Raw genomic sequence first — 26,856 nt, forward strand, 5'->3', positions numbered from 1 at the left:
TGTTAGAGAGAAAAGAATGCAAAAAAGAACAAACATAATGTGCAAGTTCTGAAAATAAGGAAAGTAATAATCAGCCCATCCCGCGAGACTAGACTTTGTGCCAAGAGATTTAACCACGCCCAGGGCCAGAAAAAGACAAAGTAGAATTTCGTAAAGGATTGGGGTTGGCGAGCGAATCGAGCAGAGTCCAAAAAAATAAAAATGAGAAAATTTCCAAGGGGGTGAAGACTCCTTATAGGCACAGAATATGACATGCAGGTCCTCTTAGCTTCATCCAGCTGTGATGCTCCTCCTCAACCTTCCAGCTCCTTCCATCCACCTTGGGTGTCCTCACACAGACTTTCGTTGCTTTCACTTCATAAGAGGACACCCATTTAGACCACCCTACATGTGCCTTCCAGAAAGCTGTGGAAGGGATGGCGCTCCTGTAGGAAGTTCACTGTTACTCACAGCTGTCCGGATGAGCTTCATGTTCCAGTCCACTATCAGGTAAAGCTGAGGAAATGCCTGAACAGCCAATAAGGTAAAGAGACAAGAGGCCCTTCATAAATGGCAAAGGTCTGTCATCTCACGCCGTTCCACTGTGCATCCTGCGGCAAGGGCCTTGTTTTATTTTTCTCATTGGCTTCCATTTTTGTTTTGTTGATTAATTCAATCTGTTTGCTTCCTGAGTCGGCACCGGGCCTAGGGGTGCCAGGTCAGCAGGGGGGTGCAAAACCCCTCCTTGAGCTCCCCACCCTTTAGTTCCAGGGTTGCAAGCCAAGAAAACACCCATCCCTCTTTCCTCTTGTCGATTTCGAACTTGGAGAGGCGTCAGCTAACTCTTTAGAATTACCACCCAGTTCAGAGGATGTGGACCCACCTGTGCTTGCTGCCCCACTGACTTTCGTAACAAGACACTGGCGATACCATATCTTAGCCGTATCGCTGGCATATGAGTCCTGTTAATCTTTGTCTCACCTCCAACACCTCCAGACAGACTGTTTTTAGTGAAAACTTGAAGCCCTGCCCTCCGTTGCTGAGGTGTTTCACTTGCATATCATTGAGCCGCTGCGTTTGTTTCGTTTTCGACATTGTGTCTCTTCATTTGTGGGGTTTGCTTGTTTGCTGCCCTCAGGTCTTTCGTAGTGAGATGTGAGGTGCATTCTTACGCCATCTACTGGCTGTGGCTGATAGTGAACAGAGCAGACTGCTGCATACACACACACACACACAGGACTTTTCGCTTATGTATGTCTAAAGGTGGCACCAAAATCTTTCAAGTGCTTAGGGCCTCTAAAGGACTTAATCCGGTCCTGGATGAGCTAAGCAAGTTTTCCATTATGATATTGGAATAACAGCTGCTGAAAACTGGACTTTTTTTAATAACAATACGGCAAGAAATAAGTCAGTCAGACATTTTCCAACCCGCTATATCCTAACACAGGGTCACGGGGGTGTGCTGGAGCCAATCCCAGCCAGCATTGGGCGCAAGGCAGGAACAAACCCCGGGCAGGAAGCACCCGGAGGAAACCCAGGCAGACACGGGGAGAACATGCAAACTTCACGCAGGGAGGACACAGGAAGCGAAGCACGAAATACATAATTGACTTAAATTCATTTTGAGGCAATTTCAGCTGTAGATAAGTTTTTTTAAAGACACTGGGAAAGGTGCTTAATAAGATACCTGCTAACATCCAAAAGAATCACACAGTGGCAGCTGGAAACCCTTCAGTGTGACACGTAGTGAAAAATGAAACCAAAAGGAATAACTGGTAAACTGTTTAATCTTACTGATAAATTAACAAAAGGCACGCACTAAATACAGTATAATCAAAACGTACCATTTATCCTCGTATATTTTTGTTCGTCTGTCCATAATAAGCAGTCAAAATAGCGAAAATGTTATTTAGTCTTACTGATAATTTGACAAAATGCACGCATATAATCAAAACGTACCATTTATCCTCGAATATTTTAGTTCGACTGTCCATAATAAAGAGTCAAAATAGCGAATATGCTGTCAAAAGTGTTCACTGGAGTGAGCTGTGACTGCCCCAGTCGCTCGTAGTGTACGCCGTTCTGATTGGCTGCCGCCCAGGAGGCGGGTACCGTCAGACGATAGCGCATCAGATGGATTGGTCGAGTCTAGTTGGGCGGCACGTGAGTGTAAAGACAACGCGCAAGAAACAGGAAGTGCGGTTTACATAAGAAAAATAAAGATCGCGGCCGCCTAAACATTCCGTTACCAAATGAAGTCTGCGTGTCAACGAACGTTCTCGATGTAGAGGTAAGCATTTTTTTGTACTGTCAGTTTTATTGGGAATGTTTGTAAAGCAAAAAGGCGCTGCCGTGCCGTAGCGGTCTTTCATTCTGCACTCCTCCATACCGGGTGACATCAGGTGATGCCAGGTTGACCCCATCGGCTCGTTTTGACTTACCTCAAGCTGGAACATTAAGCGTCAGTCGTGCTGCCCCAGCTTGGCTCTGATTATTACGCTTGCATGTCTTTCGCCTCATTTTAACATTTGAAAGAGCAGTGTCCTGACTCGTGATGGAAATTCTGTTGGGCCTTGTGACGAGTCCCGTGGAGCTGGGGGAGCGGCCCTCCTCGGGCACAGACAAAGTAAACACAGCTGAAGAAGAATGAAGTCCAGACCTGCCGGCTACTCTTCTCTCTAGCCCACATCAGAAGACCGGAGCGGGGCTGTCACGTCACGATCAAAGCTGCTGCGGCTCTGAGGAGTGCGTCCCGCTGTGCTTTATAGATACAACCTCGTCGGTTATTTCAAACTAAGCACTTTAGTGTCCGGGGGTGTCCACCCAGTGAGGTGCATGCGAACACAGAGTAAGTGAGGATCACGACTGGGCAAATGGAACTCGAGCATCCTCAAATCGTTAAGAGAAAGCGAAGACAAAGTCACCACAAGTTGGAAAAGATTCGTTCATACTGTAAGATCGGAGCGGTGGGTGCGCACGGATTTTCCGTTCTCTTCAAACGCTTCCACGGCTTGCGTGTTAGGTTAGGTGACCAATTGACATGGGTCAAAGGAGAGGGAGCATGGATATGTAGGAGTGTGCCAGTGATGGACCCGGTTTTGTCCTTGTTGTAGTCCCAGCACTCCAGGGTGGCTTTAGTCTAGTGCTAAATAATGGAGGATTAGAAAATGAAAGAGAGGTTACAATTAGGTTATCATGTGACATGTAACAGTATGGGTGGCGCAGTGGGTAGCGCTGCTGCCTCGCAGTTGGGAGATCTGGGGACCTGGGTTCGCTTCCCGGGTCCTTCGTGCGTGGAGTTTGCATGTTCTCCCCGTGTCTGCGTGGGTTTCCTCCCACAGTCCAAAGACATGCAGGTTAGGTGGGTTGGCGATTCTAAATTGGCCCTAGTGTGTGCTTGGTGTGTGAGTGTGTCCTGCGGTGGGTTGGCACCCTGCCTGGGATTGGTTCCTGCCTTGTGCCCTGTGTTGGCTGGGATTGGCTCCAGCAGACCCCCGTGACCCTGTGTTCGGATTCAGCGGGTTGGAAAATGGATGGATGGATGAATGCAACAGTATAGAAAGAGAAAATCATTAGTGGCCAGTCACACACGTCAAGTTGTTTTAACTTTAATTAAGAGGTAGTGTTATTTACCTTCATTGGTCAGTAGTTGTCCCTGTGCCTCCTGCTCTGGTCATGGTTGGGTAAGCTGCCCATGTTGTTTTTCGCAAGCTAGCATCCCTCCCAGTGGGGAAGACTTTGAACTTCAAATCCTGAGGTTGTGGGTTCAAATTCCGCTCCCGACATTGGGTGACCTTGAGCAAGTCTCCTCACCTGCCTGTGTTCCAATTGGAAAAATGAAAGGAGTGTAACAAATGTTATCTCTAGGATGCTGTCAGTGACTTTGGATAAAGACATCAGCCAAATAGTAATAAAAATAATGTTAGCTCTAAATTCACCCAGTACAGTATGTGCGAGCGAGGCTGCCAAGTAGTGCACCAGCCACCCAGCCTGGCATCGGCTCCTGTCTTGTGTCTTATTCTTCTGGGGTGTTATCAGCTGGGATCCTGGAGCTGGAAAAGGCAAATGCAAAAAATGGAAGGATGTTCAGTAGGGCTGTGGATGGGGTACATCTTTGGAAGGTGTTCACAATAGCGAGACGCTGTCTGAAAGATAGGCCTTGTGTTTCTATGCTGTGGTCAGCAGATGAATGACTTCATCTAAAAATGTAATATTTTTAATTTGTAAAGAAAGTTATCACAAAAGGTAATCTGTTTATTATTTTACAGTGCCTTTCATATCCACTTGTCTATCAATTGATGATATAGTGCCTTTCATGTCTATCTCTGATATAATGACTTTCATATCCAATTGTTTATCTATTGATGATATAGTGCCTTTCATATCAATTAATCATCTAATATAGTACCTGATCTGTCTGTATATAGTGCCTTTCACATCTACCTGTCTGTCTCTTAATGCTATAGTGCCTTTCATGTCTATCTATCATATAGTGCCTTTCATATTGATCTGCTTGCCTGTTGATTGATTGTATAGTGACTTTCATATCCATCTATCTATGTATTTCCTCCCATATTCCTATACAGTGATGTTTATATCAATCTGTCTTCTGTCTATTAATGATACAGTGCCTTTCATATCTGTCAGTCATCTAATATAGTGCCTTATCTGTCTGTCTGTCTGTCTAGCGCAGACGGTGTGGTGTAGTGGTTAAAGCTTTGGACTTCATACCCTGAGATTATGGTTCAAATTCCGCCACCGTCACTACGAGACCATGAGCAAGTCACTCCAATTGGGAAAGACAAAAGAAGTGAAACCAATAGCATCTCAAATGTTGTAAATAACTACGGACAAAGGCATCAGCCAAATAACAATTAACATTAATAAAGTGCCTTTCATATATGTTGTACTATCTTCTAACATAGTCCCTTTTCCATAGTGCCTTTCATATTCATCTATCAATTATTGAAACTGTGCCCTATCTATCTATCTATCTATCTATCTATCTATCTATCTATCTATCTATCTATCTATCTATCTATCTATCTATCTATCTTATCTTATAGTGCCTTTCTATCTGTCTGTCTGTCTGTCCATCTGTCTAGCTATCTGTCTATATATATATATATATATATATATATATATATATATATATAATCTATCTTTTGTCACACACGGCCGAGGTCCTTGTCCGGCCGGGATGCCTCTTCATTATCCGAACAGTACCTCCCCTAGGACACTAGATGGCAGCCCCCCTGGGTGGCAGTGGTGCCTCAGATTCCCGCAGGGCTCCATGGGAGACAGAGTTCTGTACAACCCTGTTGGGATCCGGGGGTGCTGCCAGGGGGTCCTGCAGTAGTTCCAGAGCCCGTGTGGGCGGTTCTTCCGCCACACCTGGAGCACTTCTGGGTGGTCTTATAAAAGGAGCCAGCAGCCACCACTCCCGGAGCCAGAGTCGGGAGGAGGGAGACAAAGCTTTCTGGAGAGGAGTGGAGGAGATAAAGAGAAGTAGTATTGTGGTGATTGTGCTGTTGTGCCTGTGGGAACAGGGAAGGTGTTGCCCACAGGCAGAAGAAAAAGAAAATAAAACATTTGTTTTATCAGTGTGCCTCCTGCATCTGTCTGTGTCGGGTTGAGCGCTCATATAGCGCCTTTTGCCACGATATACTGTATAAAAAAAACAAATGTCTGTATCGGGTTTTTTTCTATAATTTACTTGAACATTCCAGTTGATTTTGTGACTTCTCTCATTGGTCTAAGAATCATAGTTCGCTTGCAGGAGTGATATATTTGTGCTAATCCAAGACAGAGGCTGCAGGCCGAGGGCAGGGGCAAGTGTGACGTCAGGAGTGGGGAGCCGGGTGGGGCGTTCGAGTCGCTCTACCTCTGCATGTTGCAGTGTATCTTGCCTCCGCTTAGCTAGCGACACCTGTTTGTTTATTGATATTTAAAGTTTGTCCTGTTTCACTACAATGTTGGCGGAGCCGCGTGGAACTGCTAGTCATTTATATAAACGTCTATGTGTGGAAGTGTCTGTCTGTCTGTCCGTCCGGCACCAGAAGTGAGAGGTGGAGTCGGGTTAAGGGCTCCACCTCTGAGGATACACAAGTGAGGCCAGCATGTCGGCAAAGCGAAACCTCCGAAGAAAGAGTCACTTGCTTAGCGGCTAATACAGAAGTGAGGCGAGTACATCGGCAAAACGAAACCTCCTAGGAGAGAGACGCCCAGAGTAGTTCCTTTCAATTACGTGACATCTCTACATTTCAGTTTCAATAGTTTCTAGGACCCCATGCTTTTTACAACACAGGCTTACACAGCTAGTATATATATATCAAATCCACCATCTGTATTTCTGTCTGCTTTTCACTACTTAATGGATTTAGATCAGATTTTTTTTTCTATAATTTGCTTGAACATTCCGGTTGATTTTACGACTTCTCTCATTGCGCTAAGTATCTAGTTCGCTTGCAGCACTGATTTATTTGCGTGAATCCGAGAGACAGGCAGTGGGCCGAGGGGAGGGTGAAGCGAGAGGGGCCCTCCTCAGTCACGCGCCACCCTCCGTTCGAGTCGCTCTACCCCTCGCCACGTGTTGGAATGCACCTCGCCTCCACTTAGCTAGCGACCCCTGTTTGTTCAGCAGACATTCTCATCTAGAGATTGTTAAGGAGTAACGTTTTTGAGAGAGAGATCCGAGCTACGTGTGTTTTAGAGGGTGGCTGCCCATTGGCAGAGATATCACAGCTACGTGCTCTTCTCCCCCCCCTCGTCAGAGCTGAACACCATCAGATACAGTGCCAACGTTTGACGTTGGAGTGTGCCTACCTTCCGCTTGTCCAGAATTACATTTAATAAAGTTTTTTTATTGATTTTTAAAGTTTGTCCCGTTTCACTATGATGTGGGCGGAGCCATGGGGGACAGCTAGTAGATAATACACGCAAAATATAATCAGGGTGCAAATGTGAGTATTGTTTTTTTTTTATTTTCTCGTATACGAAGTGTAGGGAAAGTATTGTAATTGTCCAAAAATTCTTTGTCGAGATTTTGATGAATCTTGGATGTTTTAGACCTCCCTGACTTTCTCATATACGAATTATCAGGAAAGTATTGGAATCGTCCAAAAATTCCACTTCGAGATTTTGATGAGTCTGAAAATACCATTTTTGGAATTATGTCTGTTTGTGTATAAACACAATAACTTGAGTACTTGTTCACTTCGGTCAACCAGATTTTGCATACAAGTATGGGGTACAAAATGTAGATTTCTATCAACTTTTGGGCTATTTCCACTAACCAGAAGTGGTACTTTACCTTTTATTCATGCAGCTGCACAGTCCGATTTATTCAACTTTACTTTTATAATAACTGTTCAATATATTATTAACTTGATTTGATTTGTTGTTGATGGTTCTTTAAAGTATGTAATATAAAAATATAATCATTGTGTAGCTGTGCTACTGGGGATTGAAACTTCAACTCCCAGCAGTCCCTGCAGTGGCTGTTATTGGTCATCTTCTAAGGGTGCAGGGTCTGTTGGGTACAAGGAGGCCAGCATGACATTTTAAAGGGGGTCAGTGATACCAACAGTAGAAGAGTATTTTGTGTTTCGTGTCTGAAGTTCCCGTCTGTCTACCTTCTGTTCTGATACCTGTGGATTCTTGTTTTGTCCTCGATCGTCTCTCATTTTGGGTGTATGATCTGTTTGGTGTCTTCCTGCATATGAGGACTGTCCTGTGAAGAAAGGAGCGCTCCTGATCCCATTCACCCTCTTCATTTCATCAGGAAATACCAGTAGGCCTATCTTTACATTCCCATTCAACGTGCTGATCGCTGGACTATCTACCTCCATCATTGCATTTCCTCTGTTGCCGTTTTCCATGGACTTTATAGGGAGTGTTTATTGTTGTGGTTTGTTTTTGCGTTTATTGTACATCGCTGTAAAGGGACTGGGGTGAGATCGTTGTTTTCATTTATTATTATTTAATACATTCTTTATTTGCTGTTTTATTACTGGTGGCTTTTTTGTCTCTGCTTGCGAGTGTGTGCGGGTCGGGACAAGGCTGGGTGCGTCCCTGGAATCTCCACCAAAAAAAATAAATAAATCGCCGTCTCTTCAACGGTGTGAATCTTAGCTGCACCGGACCGCTACAATTGTCTTGTGGTTTACTCCTCAAATATCTGAGTATATGAAAAAGTCTCCTGATTTGTAATCTTTCTGGTGAACACAAATACCATGTCCTCAGTACAGAAATGTTCTGGTTTTCTGTCTCCTATACTTTTCTTGCATATGTCTCAATCTTATCTGAAGGGGATGTGTCAGGTTGAATTGTTGTTCATGGATTATTTCTCTCTTTTTCAGATTTCAGGGATTTTGAGATGGCTGCAGATGAAATGTCCTCTTCGTCTGCTTCGGCATTGGACCTCAACTCTGAGAATCTGCACTCCGCTACCAGTCCTTCCCATCTCACCCACTTTAAGCCGCTCACTCCTGAGCAAGACGAACCCCCCTTGAAGTCGGCGTACAGCTCCTTTGTCAGCCTCTTTCGCTTCAGCAAAGGTAAGCTGGCATTTTAAGGACACGAACTTGTCGGTGATGCATGCTAGCGCTGAGTTTGTCACTGTCACCGTACTTAAAGTGCACAGAGCAAATTAGAAATGTGCCATTAGGTGTCTGCAGCAGAGATGGGAAAGCAACTGACATCCTGGAGGCTCCTGTCATGGTAGATGTGGGAAATAAATGACCTTCTCTCTGCATTACTTGACTTGCTTGTTGGGGTAGAAAAATTGTGTCACTACAGAGGATTGCAAAGGTTTCCTTTAAGCAACATGCAGAGCTGGATATCTGCCCCTTCCTGATATCCTCTGTTGTTGTTTTTTGTTTTAAAGTCCCCCTTGGGGACAGCTAATGTGACATCTCATTTAATTTGTCAGAATGAATGACTTCAGGTGTTCAGACAAAATCTAATATTAGATAAAGGGAGCAAGAGGAACCTTATAACAGCATTTCTGAATTGTTACTTAATGTATTTAAGTACCGTATATACTCAAGTATAAGTTGGGTCTTGAAACCCAAAAAATCGATCATAAAATCAGACCCCGACTTTTACGCCTGTTCAAAAATATGACACTTGATTTTTTTTTTTTTACATCTTCCTGCCTCCTCCAATCGTGCACCAGTTTCTCAGACGCATTGAATTTTGTTGCAGCAGCACAGTTACTGATTTCTTTCGCCACTTCAACGACGTTTAATTTAAAACCAGTTTCATATTTTCTTCTGATCGAACGCTCCATCACAGATAAGGGATGCTCTTACGATAAAGGTGTATGAAGGTGCGAGATACAAAAAACACATAAGAGTGCAAACGTTGCTTCAGAATAATTTGTGTATCACCGTGTGGTCACGTAGGCACAATAGAGACAGAGAAAGAGAGGTTGGGAGCACACGCTGATGCCACATCCACATAGAAAAAAGGCTCCGTGGTGACTCTTGTGAGATTTGCCCGGACACCACGAGTCGGAAACCACATCTTTATCAATTTCACACGTTTATTCATCACAAATAAACACACAATGCACTCCGCAATAATCACCCCAATTCCAGACTTCACAATGTCCTTAGCCACCTCTACTCTCCTCCTGGGATCTTCGTCCAACTCCCACTCCCGACTCTGGCTCCCCGACTGTTAGGCGGCGGTTCCTTTTATTCCCGCCCGGATGTGCTGCAGGTGGCTGAATACGATCTTCCGGCCACACTTCCTGGTGTGGCGGAAGTGTTGCCCTTTGCCCCGGAAGCACTCCGGGCATCCCTGGCAGGTTCATCCGCCATCTTGCCTGGTGTGGCAGAAGTGACAGTTCCCCAGGTCCCATGAGGCGGTGGCCACGGTTCCCAACAGGTCAAAACCTCTTTGTCCCTTTCCTGTGGTCCTCTTTTTATCCAGGGCGGCTGCCCCCTTGTGCCCCGGAAGCTGTTACTGTCCCTTTCCGGTTCCTCCAGGCATCCCAGCCAGGTAATGACCCCAGTCATCTGTGACACTCTCTCAGGTGGGCGTTAGCATATTATACTCTTTTGGACCAATAGCGGGAGTTTTCCGCATTCAACTTATATGACTGACATTATAAAATACCAGAAATTATACAATAAAATCAAATCCTGACTTATCCGCAAGTATATACGGTAATAAAGGTATCCAACACCCCGTATTTTCTGTGTGAAAAGATAATTGCCCCCTTAGTTTAGTTACTCCCTCAAAACAGCAGACCAAAGCTCAGTGATAATTCAAACACAGCCAGCCCTGTTGAATGTGAATGTCTCTGTATATTGACCCTGACCATGGAAGTGAACTCCTCACCACACCAGGCTTCGATCAAAGGGAGTTCCAAAAGAGATGAGAAGAAAAAAAAACAATGGTTGAAGCTTTGCCAATTAGAAAAGGCTTACAAAGCCATATCTAAGGCTCTGAGACACCAGCGTACCACAGAGTGAGCCATTACCTCAAATGGAGGACATTTGCAAAAGTGGCACATTCCGGCCCACCAAATGGACCTCCAAGTTCACTGCGACAGCTCATTTAAGAACATTAGAACACTCTGGACGAGATCAGGCCATTCAGCCCAACAAAGCTCGACGGTCCTCTCCACTTATCTTCTTCCAAAAAAAACATCAAGTCGAGTTTTGAAAGTCCCCAATGTCTTACTGTCCACCACACTACTTGGTCGCTTATTCCAAGTGTCTGTCATTCTTTGTGTAAAGAAAGACTTCCTAATGTTTGTGTGAAATTTCCCCTTCACAAGTTTCCAGCTGTGTCCCCATGTTCTTGATGAACTCATTTTAAAGTCACCGTCTCGATCCACTGGACTAATTCCCTTCATCATTTTAAACACTTCAGTCAGGTCTCCTCTTCATCTTCTTTTGCTTAAACTGTAAAGGCTCAGCTTTTTAATCTTTCCTCCTAATTCATCCCCTGTAGCCCTGAATCAGCCCAGTTGCTCTTCTCTGGACCTTCTCTTGTGCTGTTATGTCTTTTTGTAGCCTGGAGACTCAAACTGCACCCAGGACTCCAGATGAGGCCTCACCAGTGTGTTATAAAGCCTGAGGAGAACCTCCTGTGACTTGTACTCCACACGTCTAGGCGCTATATAACCTGACATTCTGTTAGCCTTCTTAATGTCTTCTGAACACTGTTGGGACGTCGTTAGCTTAGAGTCCACTATGACTCCTAAATCCTTCTCATAAGGTGGACTCTTGATCTTCTGACCTCCCATTGTGTATTCAAACCTCACATTTTTGCTTCCTTTATGTAATTCTTTACATTTACTGACATTAAATTTCATCTGCCACAGATCTGCCCAAGCCTGTCTGCTATCCAAGGCCTTCTGTGATGATTTAACGGATTCCAAATTATCTGCTTATCCACCTATCTTAGTATCATCTGCAAACTTAACCAGCTTGTTACTTATATTCCTATCTAAATCATTTCTATATACTGTATTAAAAATAGCACTGCCCCCAGCTGGTCACCACTCTTAACATCAGCCAGTTCTCATGAGGTTCCTCACACCATCACCCTCTGTTTCCTGTGTCTGAGCCAATTGTACACCCATCTAAAAACATCACCCTGAACTGCCACTTCTTTTAGTTTGATGCCCACCCTCTCATGTGGCACCTTATCAAATGCTTTCTGAAAGTCCAGATGAATAACATCATCTCCTCCACTCTGGTCGTATCCTTTTGTTGCCTCCTCATAGAATTCCAGCCTGTTAGTAAAACACGACCTCCTTCTTCTGAGCCCACACTGACTGTTCACTGACACTCCTGTCATTGCCAGATGTTGCTCAATCTTATCCTTAATAATTCATCCATCCATCCATTATCCAACCCGCTACATCCTAACTACAGGGTCACAGGGATCTGCTGGAGCCAATCCCAGCTAACACAGGGTGCAAGGCAGGAAACAAACCCTGGGCAGGGCGCCAGCCCACCGCAGGGTACACACCCACACACCAAGCACACACTAGGGCCAATTTAGAATCGCCAATCCACCTAACCTGCATGTCTTTGGACTGTGAGAGGAAACCCGCACAGACAAGGGGAGAACATGCAAAGTCCACGCAGGGAGGACCCGGGAAGCGAACCCGGGTCTCCTTACTGCGAGGCATCCTTAATAATTCCTTCTATTAATTTTCCTGTGATGCCCGTTAAGCTTACTGGCCTCTAGTTGCTTAGCTCTGCCCCGTCATGGGAGATCCCAGTAGAATATCCAAACAATTGCAGGCTTCTCTAGCTTCAGCTAAGGTCAGTGTCCAGGACTTCACAAAATGAAGAATAATGAGATTCACGGGAAAATAGGAAGGTGGAAACCTGTGCTATTAAAAGCGCAACATCAGTACTCATTTTGCAACATATCAGGAAGAGGGGCACATACTTTTTCATAACACTGTATGTCCAGGGAGTGGGGAGCCACTTCAACCACCACTGATGTGTACCACCCACCTGGATGATGGGACGGCAGCCATTTTTGTGCCAGTCCGCTCACCACACATGAGCTGTTAGGTGGTGAAGGGGTGAGAGAGAGAGAGACAATTAGAGGCAGGGGATGATTAGGGAGACAGAATGACTAGGCCATGGTGGGCAATTTAACCAAGACATTGTGTCACACCCTGCCCTTTATGAAGGATGCCCAGGGATGATCACAGAGAGTCAGGACCTCGGTTTTATGCCTCATCCCATTTTAACAGTGGTGTTGCTCTCACTGCACTGGTATCCACATTCAGACCACTGGGTAAGCGCCCCCTGCTGGCCTCCCCCCACACCTCTTCCAGCAGCAACCCAAGCTTTTCCAAGATGGTCTCCCATCCAAGTACTGGCCAGGGCTGAACAAACAGGCTTAGCTTCAGGTGGATGACCTCTTCTGAAGTGCATGTGCTATGGCTGCTGGTCCTGCTTCAAGACTGGGCAGCTGATTGAGGTTATTGGCAGCTTGTCCCGTTATGGCAGTGGAAATGCTGTCCTTTCCATTTGTGAATGTGTTTCATTGAAAGCCATCTTGTAAATTGTCAGCCTTAGGCCAAAGTGGTGGCTCTGAGGCTGGGGATCTGCACCGGCAATCGGAAGGTTTCCAGTTCGAACCTCATAAATGCCAGAAGTGACTCTACTCTGTTGGGCCCTTGAGCAAGACCCTTAACCAGCAATTGCTCCGACGTGGGTATGACATTCATCTTCATCAGGTCCTCCAACTTAGAGGGCAAACTTGGGGGTTGGTGGCAGGATTGGCACTCCAGCCACTGTCAGAAACCTCGCACTGTTCCCAATCTGGGTGGTTCGACGTGTGGAGGGTGCAGCAACGTCCTATCAGTGTCTGCTCCCAACCTCATCTTGTAATTTGTCAGCCTTCACCCCCTCTGAAGTGGCTTAAGCAGTATTTGATTTTGGTGTCATGGCTGTCAGTCAGTTAATCGTTATTTTAAATCACACCCTTGTAAACGATTACAAATCACTTGACAGAGCAAACAAAGGGGGTTATGGGTCAAAACAAGATTACAGGGCCCTTCAGATTTGTTTTCTTAGATAAACTTAATACCTTTTGGTTGATAAAACCTTTTACTGTTTGCAGGGCTGTTGGATTCTCCATAGTTAATCATTTCATTTGGAATGCTTGGTTGTCTAAATTTGTCAGATTAGTTTAAAGATTTTCTGTATGTCCTGAGGGGCAGGAAATCGATTAAAAGTGCATGTGAGTTTTATGTCCGGATAGACAATGAAGTATCAAGGCGGCCTGAGCCTAGCTTGGTCTAGACAGGGGTGTCCAACTCTGGTCCTGGAGGGCCGCAGTGGCTGCAGGTTTTCATTCTATATATATAATAAATATACAGTACTGTGGAAAAGTTTTAAGCAGATGTGAAAAAATGCTGTAAACAAAGAATGCTTTCAGAAATATAAATAATGATTGTTTATTGTTATCAATTTACAAAATGCTAAGTGAACGAACAAAAGACAAATCGAAATCAAATCAATATTTGGTGTTCCTACCTTTTGCCTTCAAACCAGCATCAATTCTTACAGGTCCACCTGCACAAAGTCAGGGATTTTGTAGGATTCTAGTCAGGTGTCTGATCAACCAATTCTACCAAACAGGTGCTGATGATCATCAATGTCACACGGAGGTTCAAACACAGTCATTAACTGAAACAGAAACAGCTTCAAACTGGGTGAGGAACAGCCAAACTCTGCTACCAAGGTGAGGTTGTGGAAGACAGTTTCATGTCATGGCGAGATTGAGCACAGCAACAAGACACAAGGTAGTTCTACTGCATCAGCAAGGTCTCTCCCAGACAAAGATTTCAAAGCAGACTGGGGTTTCAAGATGTGCTGTTCAAGCTCTTTTGAAGAAACACAAAGAAACGGGCAACGTTGAGGATCGTAGACGCAGTGGTCGGCCAAGGAAACTTAGTGCAGCAGATGAAAGACACATCAAGCTTATTACCCTTCGAAATCTGAAGATGTCCAGCAGTGCCATCAGCTCAGAACTGGCAGAAACCAGTGGGACCCAGGTACACCCATCTACTGTCCGGAGAAGTCTGGCCAGAAGTGGTCTTCATGGAAGAGTTGCAGCCAAAAAGCCATACCTCCGACGTGGAAACAAGGCCAAGCGACTCAAGTATGCACGAAAACATAGGAACTGGAGTGCAGAAAAATGTCAGCAGGTGCTCTGGACTGAGGAGTCAAAATTTGAAATATTTGGCTGTAGCAGAAGGCAGTTTGTTCGTCAAAGGGCTGGAGAGAGGAACAATAATGAGTGTCTGCCGGCAACAGTGAAGCATGGTGGAGGTTCCTTGAACTTTTGGGGCTGCATTTCTGCCAATGGAGTTGGAGATTTGGTCAGGATTAATGGTGTTCTCAATGCTGAGAAATACAGGCAGATACTTATCCATTATGTAATACCATCAGGGAGGCGTATGATTGGCCCCAAATTTATTCTGCAGCAGGACAACGACCCCAAACATACAGCCAAAGTCATTAAGAACTATCTTCAGCGTAAAGAAGAACAAGAAGTCCTGGAAGTGATGGTGTGGCCCCCACAGAGCCCTGATCTCAACATCATCGAGTGTGTCTGGGATTACATGAAGAGACAGAAGGATGTGAGGAAGCCTACATCCACAGAAGATCTGTGGTTAGTTCTGCAAGATGTTTGGAACAACCTACCAGCCGAGTTCCTTCAAAAACTGTGTGCAAGTGTACCTAGAAGAATTGATGCTGTTTTGAAGGCAAAGGGTGGTCACACCAAATATTGATTTGATTTAGATTTCTCTTTTGTTCATTCACTGCATTTTGTTGATTGATGAAAATAAAAGATTAACACTTCCATTTTTGAAAACATTCTTTGTTTACAGCAATTTTTCACACCTGCCTAAAACTTTTACACAGTACTGTATATATTGTGAAATATGGCCTGGCAGCTTCTCCTGGCCAATACCCCCAAGCTGCCAGATGGAGCCCTTCCCTGCAATATGGAAGTGCCCCGAATGCCAGCAGGGCATCATGGACATTGGAGTCTTTATTCACAGCCCTGCTGGATACCGTGGGGGCCGCCAGAGGATGCTGCAGGGAGGCTCAAGGACTTGTATTTAACCTATAACCCGGAAGTACGTCCTAATCACAGGGACAGAGGAAATTACGTACTTCTGGGCTGAAGAAAAGGAGTTTTCACCTGACCTGGAAATGTTATAAAGTCATATGGACTGAGGGACAGAAACACTTCCGGGTCAAGGACTTTAAAAGGACTGTGGGAAATCCCAGCAGTGAGCTGAGTTGGGAGGAGGTGTGACAGAGCTGCTGGGAGGTGTGGAGGATTATTGATTATTGAGAATTGTATTGATTTATTGAAGTATAGTGGAGGTGCTTGTGCACATTTATTATTATAATAAAGTCATCATTTGGACTTTTATCTGGTATCTGGCGTCTGATCTGAGGGTTCAAGGGGACGACAGCGCCCCCTATCTGTCACAATATATATAGTTATATACAAAAATAAATTAAAATTAGAGAATAATAATGCATAAATAGTATAGAAAAAAATAAATACTGCACACTTACATACATAAGATTGAGAAATAATTAGTAAAAAATAAGAGTCCTAAAGCATAGAACTCTAAATGACAGTCCAAAGATAAAGTAAGTTGGGCAGGGTAGACAGATAAAAATAAAAATAAATAAATAAATAGGTGGACAAAATAAATCTATCCTACATATATAAAATCCTAAGCCTAAAAGTGCAACGATTTTATGTCATGTTTTTTTTGTCACACTTTAAATCGGGCTTATTTTTACACCTACATATATATGTTTGGTATCATTCGTTTCAGAATTTATCGAACTTTAATGTGATTAAATGTAATGTTGTTAGATTTTCAGATTCTTCTTCCGTTTTTAAATTATAAACTAAAATATCAAGAAAGTCATAGTTTTTAATTTCTATAAATCATTATTTCAATAATTTATTTTAATAATTTAATTCAACAAATTACATTATTTTTGATCAAATAAACTTTCTTTCAGAGGAAGAAACTATTAAAAAAAAGAATCTCTTCATAACATAAATGTTTGTATTTCGGTGATTAAGTTAGCTGAAGGTCGAGTTATGATGCCCCATTGCTTACCACTTTAGTTTTTTTGTGATTTTTTTCTGTTATTTAAATGAGTCATTTTAAAAAACGTTTTTTTATCAATAAGAATGTCAGTTAAAATGAATGAATCGTTTATTTCGTCTCTTATAAATACTCATCGAGCATAGTGGACCTCAGTTTAACAGGAATACTCCAGTCGGTAAGAGAGTAAACATTTTATTCTCATTTCATGATTTTTACTCTGTTAAATAATAAATATTTTTTCTTTTACATGTTTATAGAATTTCGTGATTTTGGCCGCAAGTGGGGTGGCCTGCCAGGTTGCAACTGGGGGTTGGGCACCAAAGGCGGCAAGGGGGCCTTGCCCCACTAGTACAAATATCAATAATAATTTGATGGCCCCTTCCTTGCTCCCTTTACTGGAGATTTCCATTTTATTTGCACCAATTTTTAATCTTTAACTACTAAACAAAGGAGATTACAAGCAGTTAACTAATTAATAAGCTCTCATTTAAAATTACGAAAATGAAATGTGCCAAATTCAAACAAAGAAGGGCACTGAATGAAACTCTTGTCTTATCCCTCATGAATTCATGGACTCCCCAGATTCTGACACCCTTTGTGTTTTTAGCTGAGGTCTTAGTGGTTGATTTCTGAGTTACTATTGGCAACTAAAAATAAAAATCTTATTGTTACCCTTAACTGCCAGTATCTGTTCCAGCTGTAAAAGTAACTGTGTGACTGTACTGTACTCTGCTTTATTTTGGCTTTCCTATTTATTTTTTTGTTTTTGCTAGATGAGGGCAGGCCTGCTGCAGCACCAGGGAAGGCTGAGGTGGCATCTGGTTACCAGCAGCAGATGCCAAGAGGACCCTGGTCCAGTCCAAGTCACTCAAGCAGATCGCAGTCTGTGAGGTCACCGGTGGCACATAAGAAACAACATGGAGCAGATCTTCAGAGACGCAGTTCTGCGGTTTCAGGTAAAACATCCGAAACTCACACACAGCAATGAGAAGAAGACGTGACCGGCTAGGATGTTGCTGAATATTCACAGAGGGTTTATTGTGAGTGACTTGGAGGATTAGCTTGTGATTCAATAGCCAGTTAGTCACAGAAACCTGATTTCTAAAATGTAATGTACAGTAAAGCCTTATTCCGAATAGAGAAATCAGGTTATTGGCCTCTGAGAAACCAGGTTTTTCTCCGTAAAATAACCCGATTATGTGCCGATGTCAACCCTTAACTGAGTTATTGCTAAGGATTTTGTAGTCTGCCCATGTCCATTGCCTGTACAACCTCTGCGTGTTTTTGTTTCACACACACTATCAGCCACGGGTAGAGACGTCTACAAAATAAATTTCCGGAGGCAAATGCTCGGCCGTTCACTTTATTCCTTCTCCTGGCCGATATAATCTGCCTCAATGTCTTAGAAATACCTAAATTTGTGTTGATGAGCTGAACATAAAGTGCTGAGGTCAGCAGCACAATCTCGAGATCTGTAGGGTAACGTGTTAAAAGTAATGCGTGTTACGTAGTCCGATTAGTTTTTAAAGCAGTGAGAAACCCCTCAATATATCAATAGGGACTCTGCTCTGTTGGGCCCTTAACCTGCAGTTGCTGAGCGCTTTGAGTAGTGAGAAAAGCGCTATATAAATGCAAAGAATTATTATTAATTATTATTATTTATCTTACTGAAGTTAGAATACTTGCATTATTATTATTATTATTAGTATTATTCCAGAAGTAATAATAATAATAATAGTAATCTATATATATATAAGCCAAATACCACTGACTCACTCATCACGAAATCTCCCAAACCACGAGGACTTGGGACTTGAAATTTGAAATGTAGGTGACCCTCGGCCCACAGGTGCTCGCTAAGAAACGGTTTAAAAAATTTTGTGGTCCAAACGCGAAATTTCTTATAGTTTTTTAGACCCGTTTGTATGTCAGTCCGCTTTTCACAAGAGAGCTACTTAACGGGTTTTTTTCTATAATTTGCTTGAACATTCCGTTGATTCTGCGGTGGGTTGGCACCCTGCCCAGGATTGGTTCCTGCCTTGTGCCCTGTGTTGGTTAGGATTGGCTCCAGCAGACCCCCGTGACCCTGTGTTCGGATTCAGTGGGTTGGAAAATGGATGGATGGATGGATTCCGTTGATTTTGCGACTTTCTCATCGCGCTAAGTATCACAGTTCGCTTGCGGTACCCCAGAGAATCCCAGAGAGACTCACCGGGCTGCGGGGCCCTCCTCACTCACGCGTCTGCCTTGGGGCTTAACCTTAACTCCGCTTAGTTAGTGAATGAGAGAACAACTTAATGGATTTTTCTATAATTTGCTTCAACATTCCGGTTGATTTTGCGATTTCTCTCAATGCGCTAAGAATCAGAGTTCGCTTGCAGGAGTGAGATATTTGCACTAATCCGAGACGGAGGTTGCGGGCCGAGGGTAGGAGGAAGTGTGACGTCAGGAGTAGAGAGCTGGGCGAGACCCTCCTCGCTGTCCCGTTTCACTACTCCAAAGGCGAAGCCGCGGGGGACGGCTAGTAGGGTGTAAGGCAAGAAGCACACGTACTGTTATGCGAGGGTTTATTTATACAGGGCTCAGTCACACATCTAAGCAAAATGAATTTGCTGCGTGCAAACCAGCGACAGAAACCTATAAATAAAGTGTCAATTTGACAAAAGATATTTATAAAACACATGAAAATTATTATGAGTTCCTACACAATGTAGGCCCTGAGCCACTTGTGGTCCCACAACACTTTCATGTGCTTTGTTCCCACCGCACAACAGGAACTGTACCTTTATGCAAAATATGTGTGATTGTAATGTGGTGCAAAGTGAAGCGCGATCTGGAATTATATGGTGACATTCCCACCCTTAGCGCTTCAGCAAGCTCTAAACTTCATGGGAGAGATTATTGCTTCAATGCGGTACATGACGTGGTGCACCCACTGTATGAAGAGTGAGCCAGTGTGAGGTGCAGCATGACTGGGAGTTCACAGGAGACAATCACAACTTCATGTGCGGGAGATTAACGCTTCAATGCGGCTACGAACAGTGATGGCGGTGCAAAGAGGAAACAAAGTCGGAGGTGTGTAGTGTGAAGTATGGTGGAGGAGGGATAAAGGTGTGGGGCTGTTTTTTGGGGTTTGGTTCTGGACCCCTTACTTCCAATGAAGGGCAATCTTAATGCTTCAGCATACCAAGACATTTTGGACAACGCTATACTTCCAGCCTTGTGGAAACAGTTTGGGAAATGCCCTTTTCTATTCTATTACACAAGAAAAGGGATGGGTAGATTTTAATATGCTAATTAGCATATTGTACAGCTTATATGGTATATAAGAAGAAAGAAAAGGGGTGGGTAGATTTTAATATGCTAATTAGCATATTGTATAGCTTATATGGTATATAAGAAGAAAGAAAAGGGGTGGGTAGATTTTAATATGCTAATTAGCATAATGTATAGCTTGGTGTGGTCAAGTGAAAATTACATGGTGGAGAAAATAAATGTTCAGGCACCAACCTGGTCTTCCCCATTCCATTCTCAAGGCAAAAATAAACAGGCGCTGTGTGACACAAATGAAGTCAAATCAAAATGCAGATGGCGTCTTAGGGCTTAGATGAAGACTATTTGTGGTGACAGGTCACAGACTTCTGTCCCGTGGAGTGCTCTGATCACAGAATGACAGCTTCCTTCTGGTGACCTTGGAACTTATAGGTGGTGCACTGCAAGGGGCGGAGTCAGTGGCTCTCACTGGGCGTCTCCTCAGCACTGTGGGGGGAAGGCTTGAGGGCATGATTAGTGCCAGCACGCCCTCTCGTCCCGGGGTGGTATTCCATACCTTAGATAAGCCCAGAGGGTGACCTTCTTACATGCATGTGTGACACTGGTAATATGCAAATAATCTCCTCGCAGGACTATCTCCTTAGCCTCATTAATCCCTTCATTAGAAAATAAAGGGTGGCTTAGGCCTAAGAAAATGTACACTTGTTCCAGTTACTGTAAAAGATTGAAAGGTTATGGTAATGGGAGGGAAGTCATATCATTAATACTTAACAAGATAATGAATCAGACTTCAGGGACTGGGGTATTTTTTTCACTTTTCTAGTTAAGTATTAATTTAAGGTTAACCATTCTTGTAAATACAAGAGGGATTATCACCATCCACAAAGGGACATTGATCACATTCTGTTTGATTGTCCCTAAAATCTTTTGCTGCAAGGTTTGTTTAGTTTTGGCTTAAGCTGAGGCGTCTTATTAACAAGAAAAGTTTGAGCGTTTTTGTGCGGCCTCATTTGTTCCTGGCGTGTGGACCCGAAAGCACCGAGTTTCAAGAGTGCATTAACAGTGGCTCATTTCTTATGTGACTTTAGAAGGTCGTCGGAAAGGAGAAGCAGCCCTTAGTGGACATGACCCTCGGACGGCAGTCCAGTTGCGGAGCATCAGCACCGTCCTGAAACGCCTCAAGGAGATCATGGAAGGCAAGAGTCAGGTAGGTGGAAAGACCTGATGGTCGTGGGGGGGGGGGGGGGGGGGGAGAAATCTGTCAAGCACTGCTGTCTGAATGAGACTGGGTGTAAAGTTACAGAGACGGATTTAAACATCGGAGTGACGTCTAGCGCAGTGTCCCACAGACTTGAATGTTTAATTTAAAGAAATAAAAAAACACAGAAATTGAGGATCTTCCTCCGGGATAGTGTACACAGTGAGCCGTGATATACAAATATATTCACTTTTTTAATGTCTGGAATGTTGCACATTTCACCTTTGAGTAAATCGAGTTTTGCCTTTTGTGGTTTTAGCCTTAATGAAACTAAAACTTTTTCTCATTATCCTTAAAGAACAGAACAGAGCAGTGCAGTGCATGTTGTTGAATTATCCTTCCATCTATTCATGCAATTTTATTTTTTTTTATGGTGGTCTTCACTGGCTTGTGGGCTTGAAACACTTATTTGTATTTATGACTAGAATGCCACAGCATTAGATTACTAAACCACAGGACATTTATATGAATAAACATGCAAATTAGGTTAAAATTACAATAAAATAGAATTAACCTCAGTGACTAATATAAACAAATATGACAATAAAAAGTCCATTAATATAATAAGTGTATTTTCTGCTACTTTGATTCAACTATAAGTTCATCATCCTTCTCTCAATATCAATGTTCTAACCCTCAAAGTAAAGGTCAGACGTTTCTCATTGTGAATTAGTTACATTGTACACATAAAGTTACAGCAGAATAAGCTGCAAAATTCAGTAACTTTTTACAAGAAAAATTCAGACCTGAGCATCAGTAGGCTGTGCGCCCCGGGAGCTAAGTTAGCCGAACTCTTCTCTAACATTTCAGGAATTATTTACCACTCTGCTGCTGATCTTTCTGCTCATAAAATAGATCATCACGATAGCAATTGATGAGAAGAATTCAGAATTCATTGCAGAATTATGGTATTTGAGGGCTCCTCTAGAGCAGGGGTGTCCAACTCCGGTCCTGGAGGGCCTCAGTGGCTGCAGGTTTTCATTCTAACCCTTTTCCTAATCAGTGATCGGTTTTCACTGCTAATTAACTCCTTTTCCCTTCATTTTAATAGTCCTGTTTTTAAGGATTCAGACCTCTGAATTGATTTGTTTCTTCATTAAATGACAGCCAAACAGAAATGAGACGTGAAACGAGTCAACAGATCTACATTACTAAACCACAGTTTTAATTTATGCACGGAGGCACTGACACGCATGCGCAGTGCGCCGATGCGCCCCATGAGTCAAATGCAGCGGCTTCCCAGAAGTCAGTAGGTGGCGCCCAAACACCACAACCCACAGTCAAATGCAGCGGCCTCCCACAGTCAGTAGTATGTATGTGCCAGCAGTCTGTGTGGCATGTTTGGGATACAAACAATAAACGGAGGCACCTACCACGCGCTTCACAAACACCACAAGCGAAGAAGTCACGGCTCCAAAACGAAACACTTCAAGTAACGGAAATACAAAAACGAGCCCATATGGATAAACAAAATGAACGAAGGCGCCTACAACGCGTTTCTGAAACAGCGGACGCAAAGGAGTCACGGCTCCAACAACACAGAGCTCAAAGGCGCCTACAACGCGTTTCTGAAACACTACATGCAAGAGAGGCACAGATCCAACACGAATAATCCACTGTGCCACCACTCAGTGTGCTTCCTAACAGTAAACAACTTCTGCCTAACGACACAGCCACAGAACAACAAAGACGAGACACAACACCACCTGTAAACTAGACTTAATGAACGAAGGCTCCCACACAAAGAAACCGCTTTAGTTCAAATAGGGTTATTCAATTAAATGGAAACTTTACCATGCCTACGACCTGTGAACTAAACCTGAGGTGCAGTGTGCACGCCAGGTTGTACAGCCGCCCGGACAATGAATGAGCGCGCCCACAACGCGCTTTTGACACAGCACAGGCAAAGGAGGCACGTATCCAAATGGAGGGAGCTCAACGATTAGTAATACAAACACGAGCCCGTATGGCTACGACCTGTAAACGAGCCCGTATGGATACATGTTATTGAATTAAATGGACTACGACCTGTGAACTAAACCTGAGGTAAAGCGTGCACGCCAGGTTGTACAGCCGCCTGGACGCGACCGTCCACACCACCGCATATCTTTAATTTAATATTATTTATTGTATCAGTATGCTGCTGCTGGAGAATGTGAATTTCCCATTGGGATTAATAAAGTATCTATCTATCTATCTATCTATCTATCTATCTATCTATCTATCTATCTATCTATCTATCTATCTATCTATCTATCTATCTATCTATCTATCTATCTATCTATCTATCTATCTATCTATCTATCTATCTATCTATCTATCTATCTATCTATCTATCCTCCATGATATTTCATCACGCAGAAACTGATTACCATTCTTGGATTTCCGATTCGCTGGCAAATCGCGGGCTTACTTGTGACCAGCTAAACTGGGATTTCAAACTCCACCCAATTTCACTCCAAACAGTCTCTTAATGAGAAGCTGATTCTTGCTGTTAATTAAGCCCGTTATTTAATTCAATGGCTTGTTGCTGCTCTCGTTTCCAAATTTGTTGATTTTTCTGTTTTTTCTAAGAACACCGTCAAAATGTTTTGGTGACCTGAGAGACCAACCTTACTGAGACCGTCACCTTTCTTTATTTTCAGATATTGTGTGATGGGCACAGGTGAGCTGGTCACGTGGTGGCTTGTTTGTCTCATTGTTTGGCTACTAATTAAGGAAGAAGAGACAACTAAGGGGCCAGAGTCAAGTTAATTAAAACTAAAGCAGAAGAAGTTAATTAGCAGTAAAAACGGCTCACTAATGAAGAAGAGGGTTAGAATGAAAACATGTAGCCACTGCGGCCCTTGAGGACCGGAGTCCGGCACCAGTGCTCTAGAGCACTTCTTTCTCTTGTTCGATTTGGCTCAAAAAACATATCGGCACATCATCATTTCATAATAGGCTTAAGTTTGCGTTTGGGATTTTTCCGTCCATCCTCAAGAAATGGTGACACAAAGATGCACACACATCATTGAGAATTTGATGTTTTCGGTATCAGGGGACTCCTACAACATCGAGATCCGCTTAAAACGGGAAATTTTTGACAAATCTAAAGGTTTCGCTCCTCTCCCATAGATAATAGGTTAAGGTGGGGTGGCGCAAAGCAAAAAAGCACTTTAAATGTTATTCTTATTTCCATAGATGTTTAAATAAGCTTTCAAACACAATAAAGTGTCAGTGACTGTGCAGGGAACACCCAGATAAAATTGTTATGAAATATCTTAAAGTAATATGTCTAGTTTTACTGTTTTGAAGCTGTACAAAAAACAGAATTCATTTTCTCCACTTTTGCTCTTTTCAAATAAGTATCTCTAGCATTGATATCCATTACTGAAGACCCCTCACCAATGTATCCATCTGAAGAGCAGATCTTACTCTGTCAGAATATACAGAGCCTTCCAAAATGTTAGGGACAAAGGCCCATTTTTCCTTGATTTAGACCTCTGCTCCACAGTTTAACATTACAAATCAAACAATTCTGACATTGCCATTAAAGTGCACACTGCAGACTTTCATTTAAGGGGGTTTGCAGACATTTCGGTCACACCTTGTAGAAACGACTACACTTTTTCTATATGGTCTCCCATATGAATGAATTTGTGACAGACGGGCCTACAGGACGGTGGTGAGACCAGCTGTGTTATATGGGCTGGAGACGGTGGTACAGGAGACAGAGCTGGAGGTGGCAGAGTTAAAGATTTGCATTGGGTGTGACGAGGATGGGCAGGATTAGAAATGAAGACATTAGAGGGTCAGCTCAGGTGGAACAGTTGGGAGACAAAGTCAGAGAGGAGAGATTGAGTTAGTTTGGACATATGCAGAGGAGAGATGAGGGGTATATTGGGAGAAGGGTACTATGGAAAGAGCTGCCAGGCAAGAGGAGAAGAGGAAGGCCTAAGAGAAGGTTTATGGATGTGTTGAGAGAAGGACATGGAGGTGATGGGGGTGAGAGAGGAAGATAACAAGGACAGGAAGATATGGAAGAAGATAATCTGCTGTGGCAACCCCTAATGGGAGCAGCCAAAAGAAGAAGAAGATGGTTTGGTCCAGCCATTGGGTGCAAAACAGTGGGGCTGTGTTTAAAGGGTTAAGATATGACCAGTTGACAGTCATGGAGAGGAAATTAAAAAGTTTAAACAAGGTTTCCAAAACAACACACCGTTTGGAGGGGTCCATGAATTGTTATAAGAGACACAGTTGCCATTCAGATGACCTCCACCAGCTGGCCATCCTCCCACTCCTGGGCCTGTCATAACTACAAGCTGGACAGTCAGGTTTCTAAATGCACCAATTCTCAAGGTCCTGGGCCACCTGCCCTCCAGCAAGTGACCCTCTTTGCAGTATTCATAGGTAGCCTTCCATAACTGCATCAGCGTTCTCATTATTTTGACATTCTCTTTGCAGGACAGCGACCTGAAACAGTACTGGATGCCAGATAGCCAATGTAAAGAATGTTACGATTGCAATGAAAAATTTACAACCTTCAGGCGTCGACACCATTGCCGACTGTGCGGACAGATTTTCTGCAGCCGCTGTTGCAACCAAGAGATCCCTGGCAAATTTATGGGCTATACTGGTATGAATCCATGTTTCTGTTCAGAAGGCTTGCCAGCTTTTCTCTATTTATGTATTGGCTTATAGTTTCACTTTCTATGAATTGTGCGTATTGTTTGCATATCAGCTCTTTTTTTTGACTCTGTCTAACTGTGCATTTTTCTCAAAGGAGACCTCAGGGCCTGCACTTATTGTCGTAAGATAGCTTTGAACTATGCCCACTCTGGAGACAGCAACTCAATTGGAGAGGATTTGAGTGCATTATCTGACTCGACTTGTTCTGTGTCCGCACTGGAGCCCAGTGAGCCGCGCACGCCTGTTGGGGGCAGGAAGGCCAGTCGCAATATCTTCTTGGAGGAGGATCTTCCTTGGCAGAGGTACGCAGTAATCTGCTTGGACTTTATTGGTATGTGCATGGAATTGTATACCGTAGGGGACGCAGCCTCACTTCCCAGCAGACCCTTGCCAGGCTCCACCGTTGCTTGACATCTATGATGTAAATGGGATTTGCCTGGGTCTGTTGGACACTGGTAAGGTTGATCAGCAGTGAGCTTGAAGTCACCAATGACTTTAGTTGACCATTTTATTTTCTGAAAATTTGCTGTTCTACGAGCTTAGGTGAACTTTTTGTCCCAGCGGCCCATGATGCTCTGCGAGGCCACTGTGAAATTACAGTAGCCAGTGCTGGATGAGGATCTGAGCTACCCACTTGATTTGTGTTATGCACGTTGTCAGCGCACTCCACCTCACATTTGATGGCACTGCCCAGTTTTCTTCGCACATGTGTGAATAATTTAGAGTGTACCCGACACGTACTGCAGCTGGATTTGCACCCAGCATGCCTTAAAATTAAACTTTTCAGTATTTTGTGGATTAAGTATATTAAGCTTATTGCTATATAGCGCAGGTCGAATAGTGACAGGGACAGCTGCCCTGAGTAAATAGCACTGAACCCTGCATCACTGGGTGCGATCGTCAGCGGGAGGTTTATTTATTCACTAGGGGGGGCAAGCCCGCCTGGCGCCTTCGGTGCCCAACCCCCAGTTGCAGCCGGAATATTAGTAAAATCCATAAATGTCAAAATCACAAAATTCTATAAATATGT

The 26,856-nt window shown here is 43.5% G+C and overlaps 1 protein-coding gene across 4 annotated transcripts in view; it reads left to right on the forward strand.

Annotated features, from left to right (window-relative positions):
* The first annotated feature begins 2,136 nt into the window (after window positions 1-2,136).
* Window positions 2,137-26,856, forward strand: part of pikfyve (phosphoinositide kinase, FYVE finger containing) — a 158,262-nt gene continuing 133,542 nt past the window's right edge. For all 4 annotated transcript variants that reach the window (XM_028808040.2, XM_028808042.2, XM_028808041.2 and 1 more), the window contains exons 1-6: window positions 2,137-2,269; window positions 8,340-8,537; window positions 17,398-17,580; window positions 20,986-21,104; window positions 25,602-25,773; window positions 25,921-26,128. In XM_028808040.2, the coding sequence (XP_028663873.2) occupies window positions 8,357-8,537; window positions 17,398-17,580; window positions 20,986-21,104; window positions 25,602-25,773; window positions 25,921-26,128 (863 nt within the window). In that variant the 5' untranslated portion in view covers window positions 2,137-2,269; window positions 8,340-8,356. The remainder of the gene's footprint in view (window positions 2,270-8,339; window positions 8,538-17,397; window positions 17,581-20,985; window positions 21,105-25,601; window positions 25,774-25,920; window positions 26,129-26,856) is intronic.

This window comes from Erpetoichthys calabaricus, chromosome 8, assembly GCF_900747795.2.
Source record: "Erpetoichthys calabaricus chromosome 8, fErpCal1.3, whole genome shotgun sequence".
NCBI classification, from domain to species: Eukaryota; Metazoa; Chordata; class Cladistia; order Polypteriformes; family Polypteridae; genus Erpetoichthys; species Erpetoichthys calabaricus.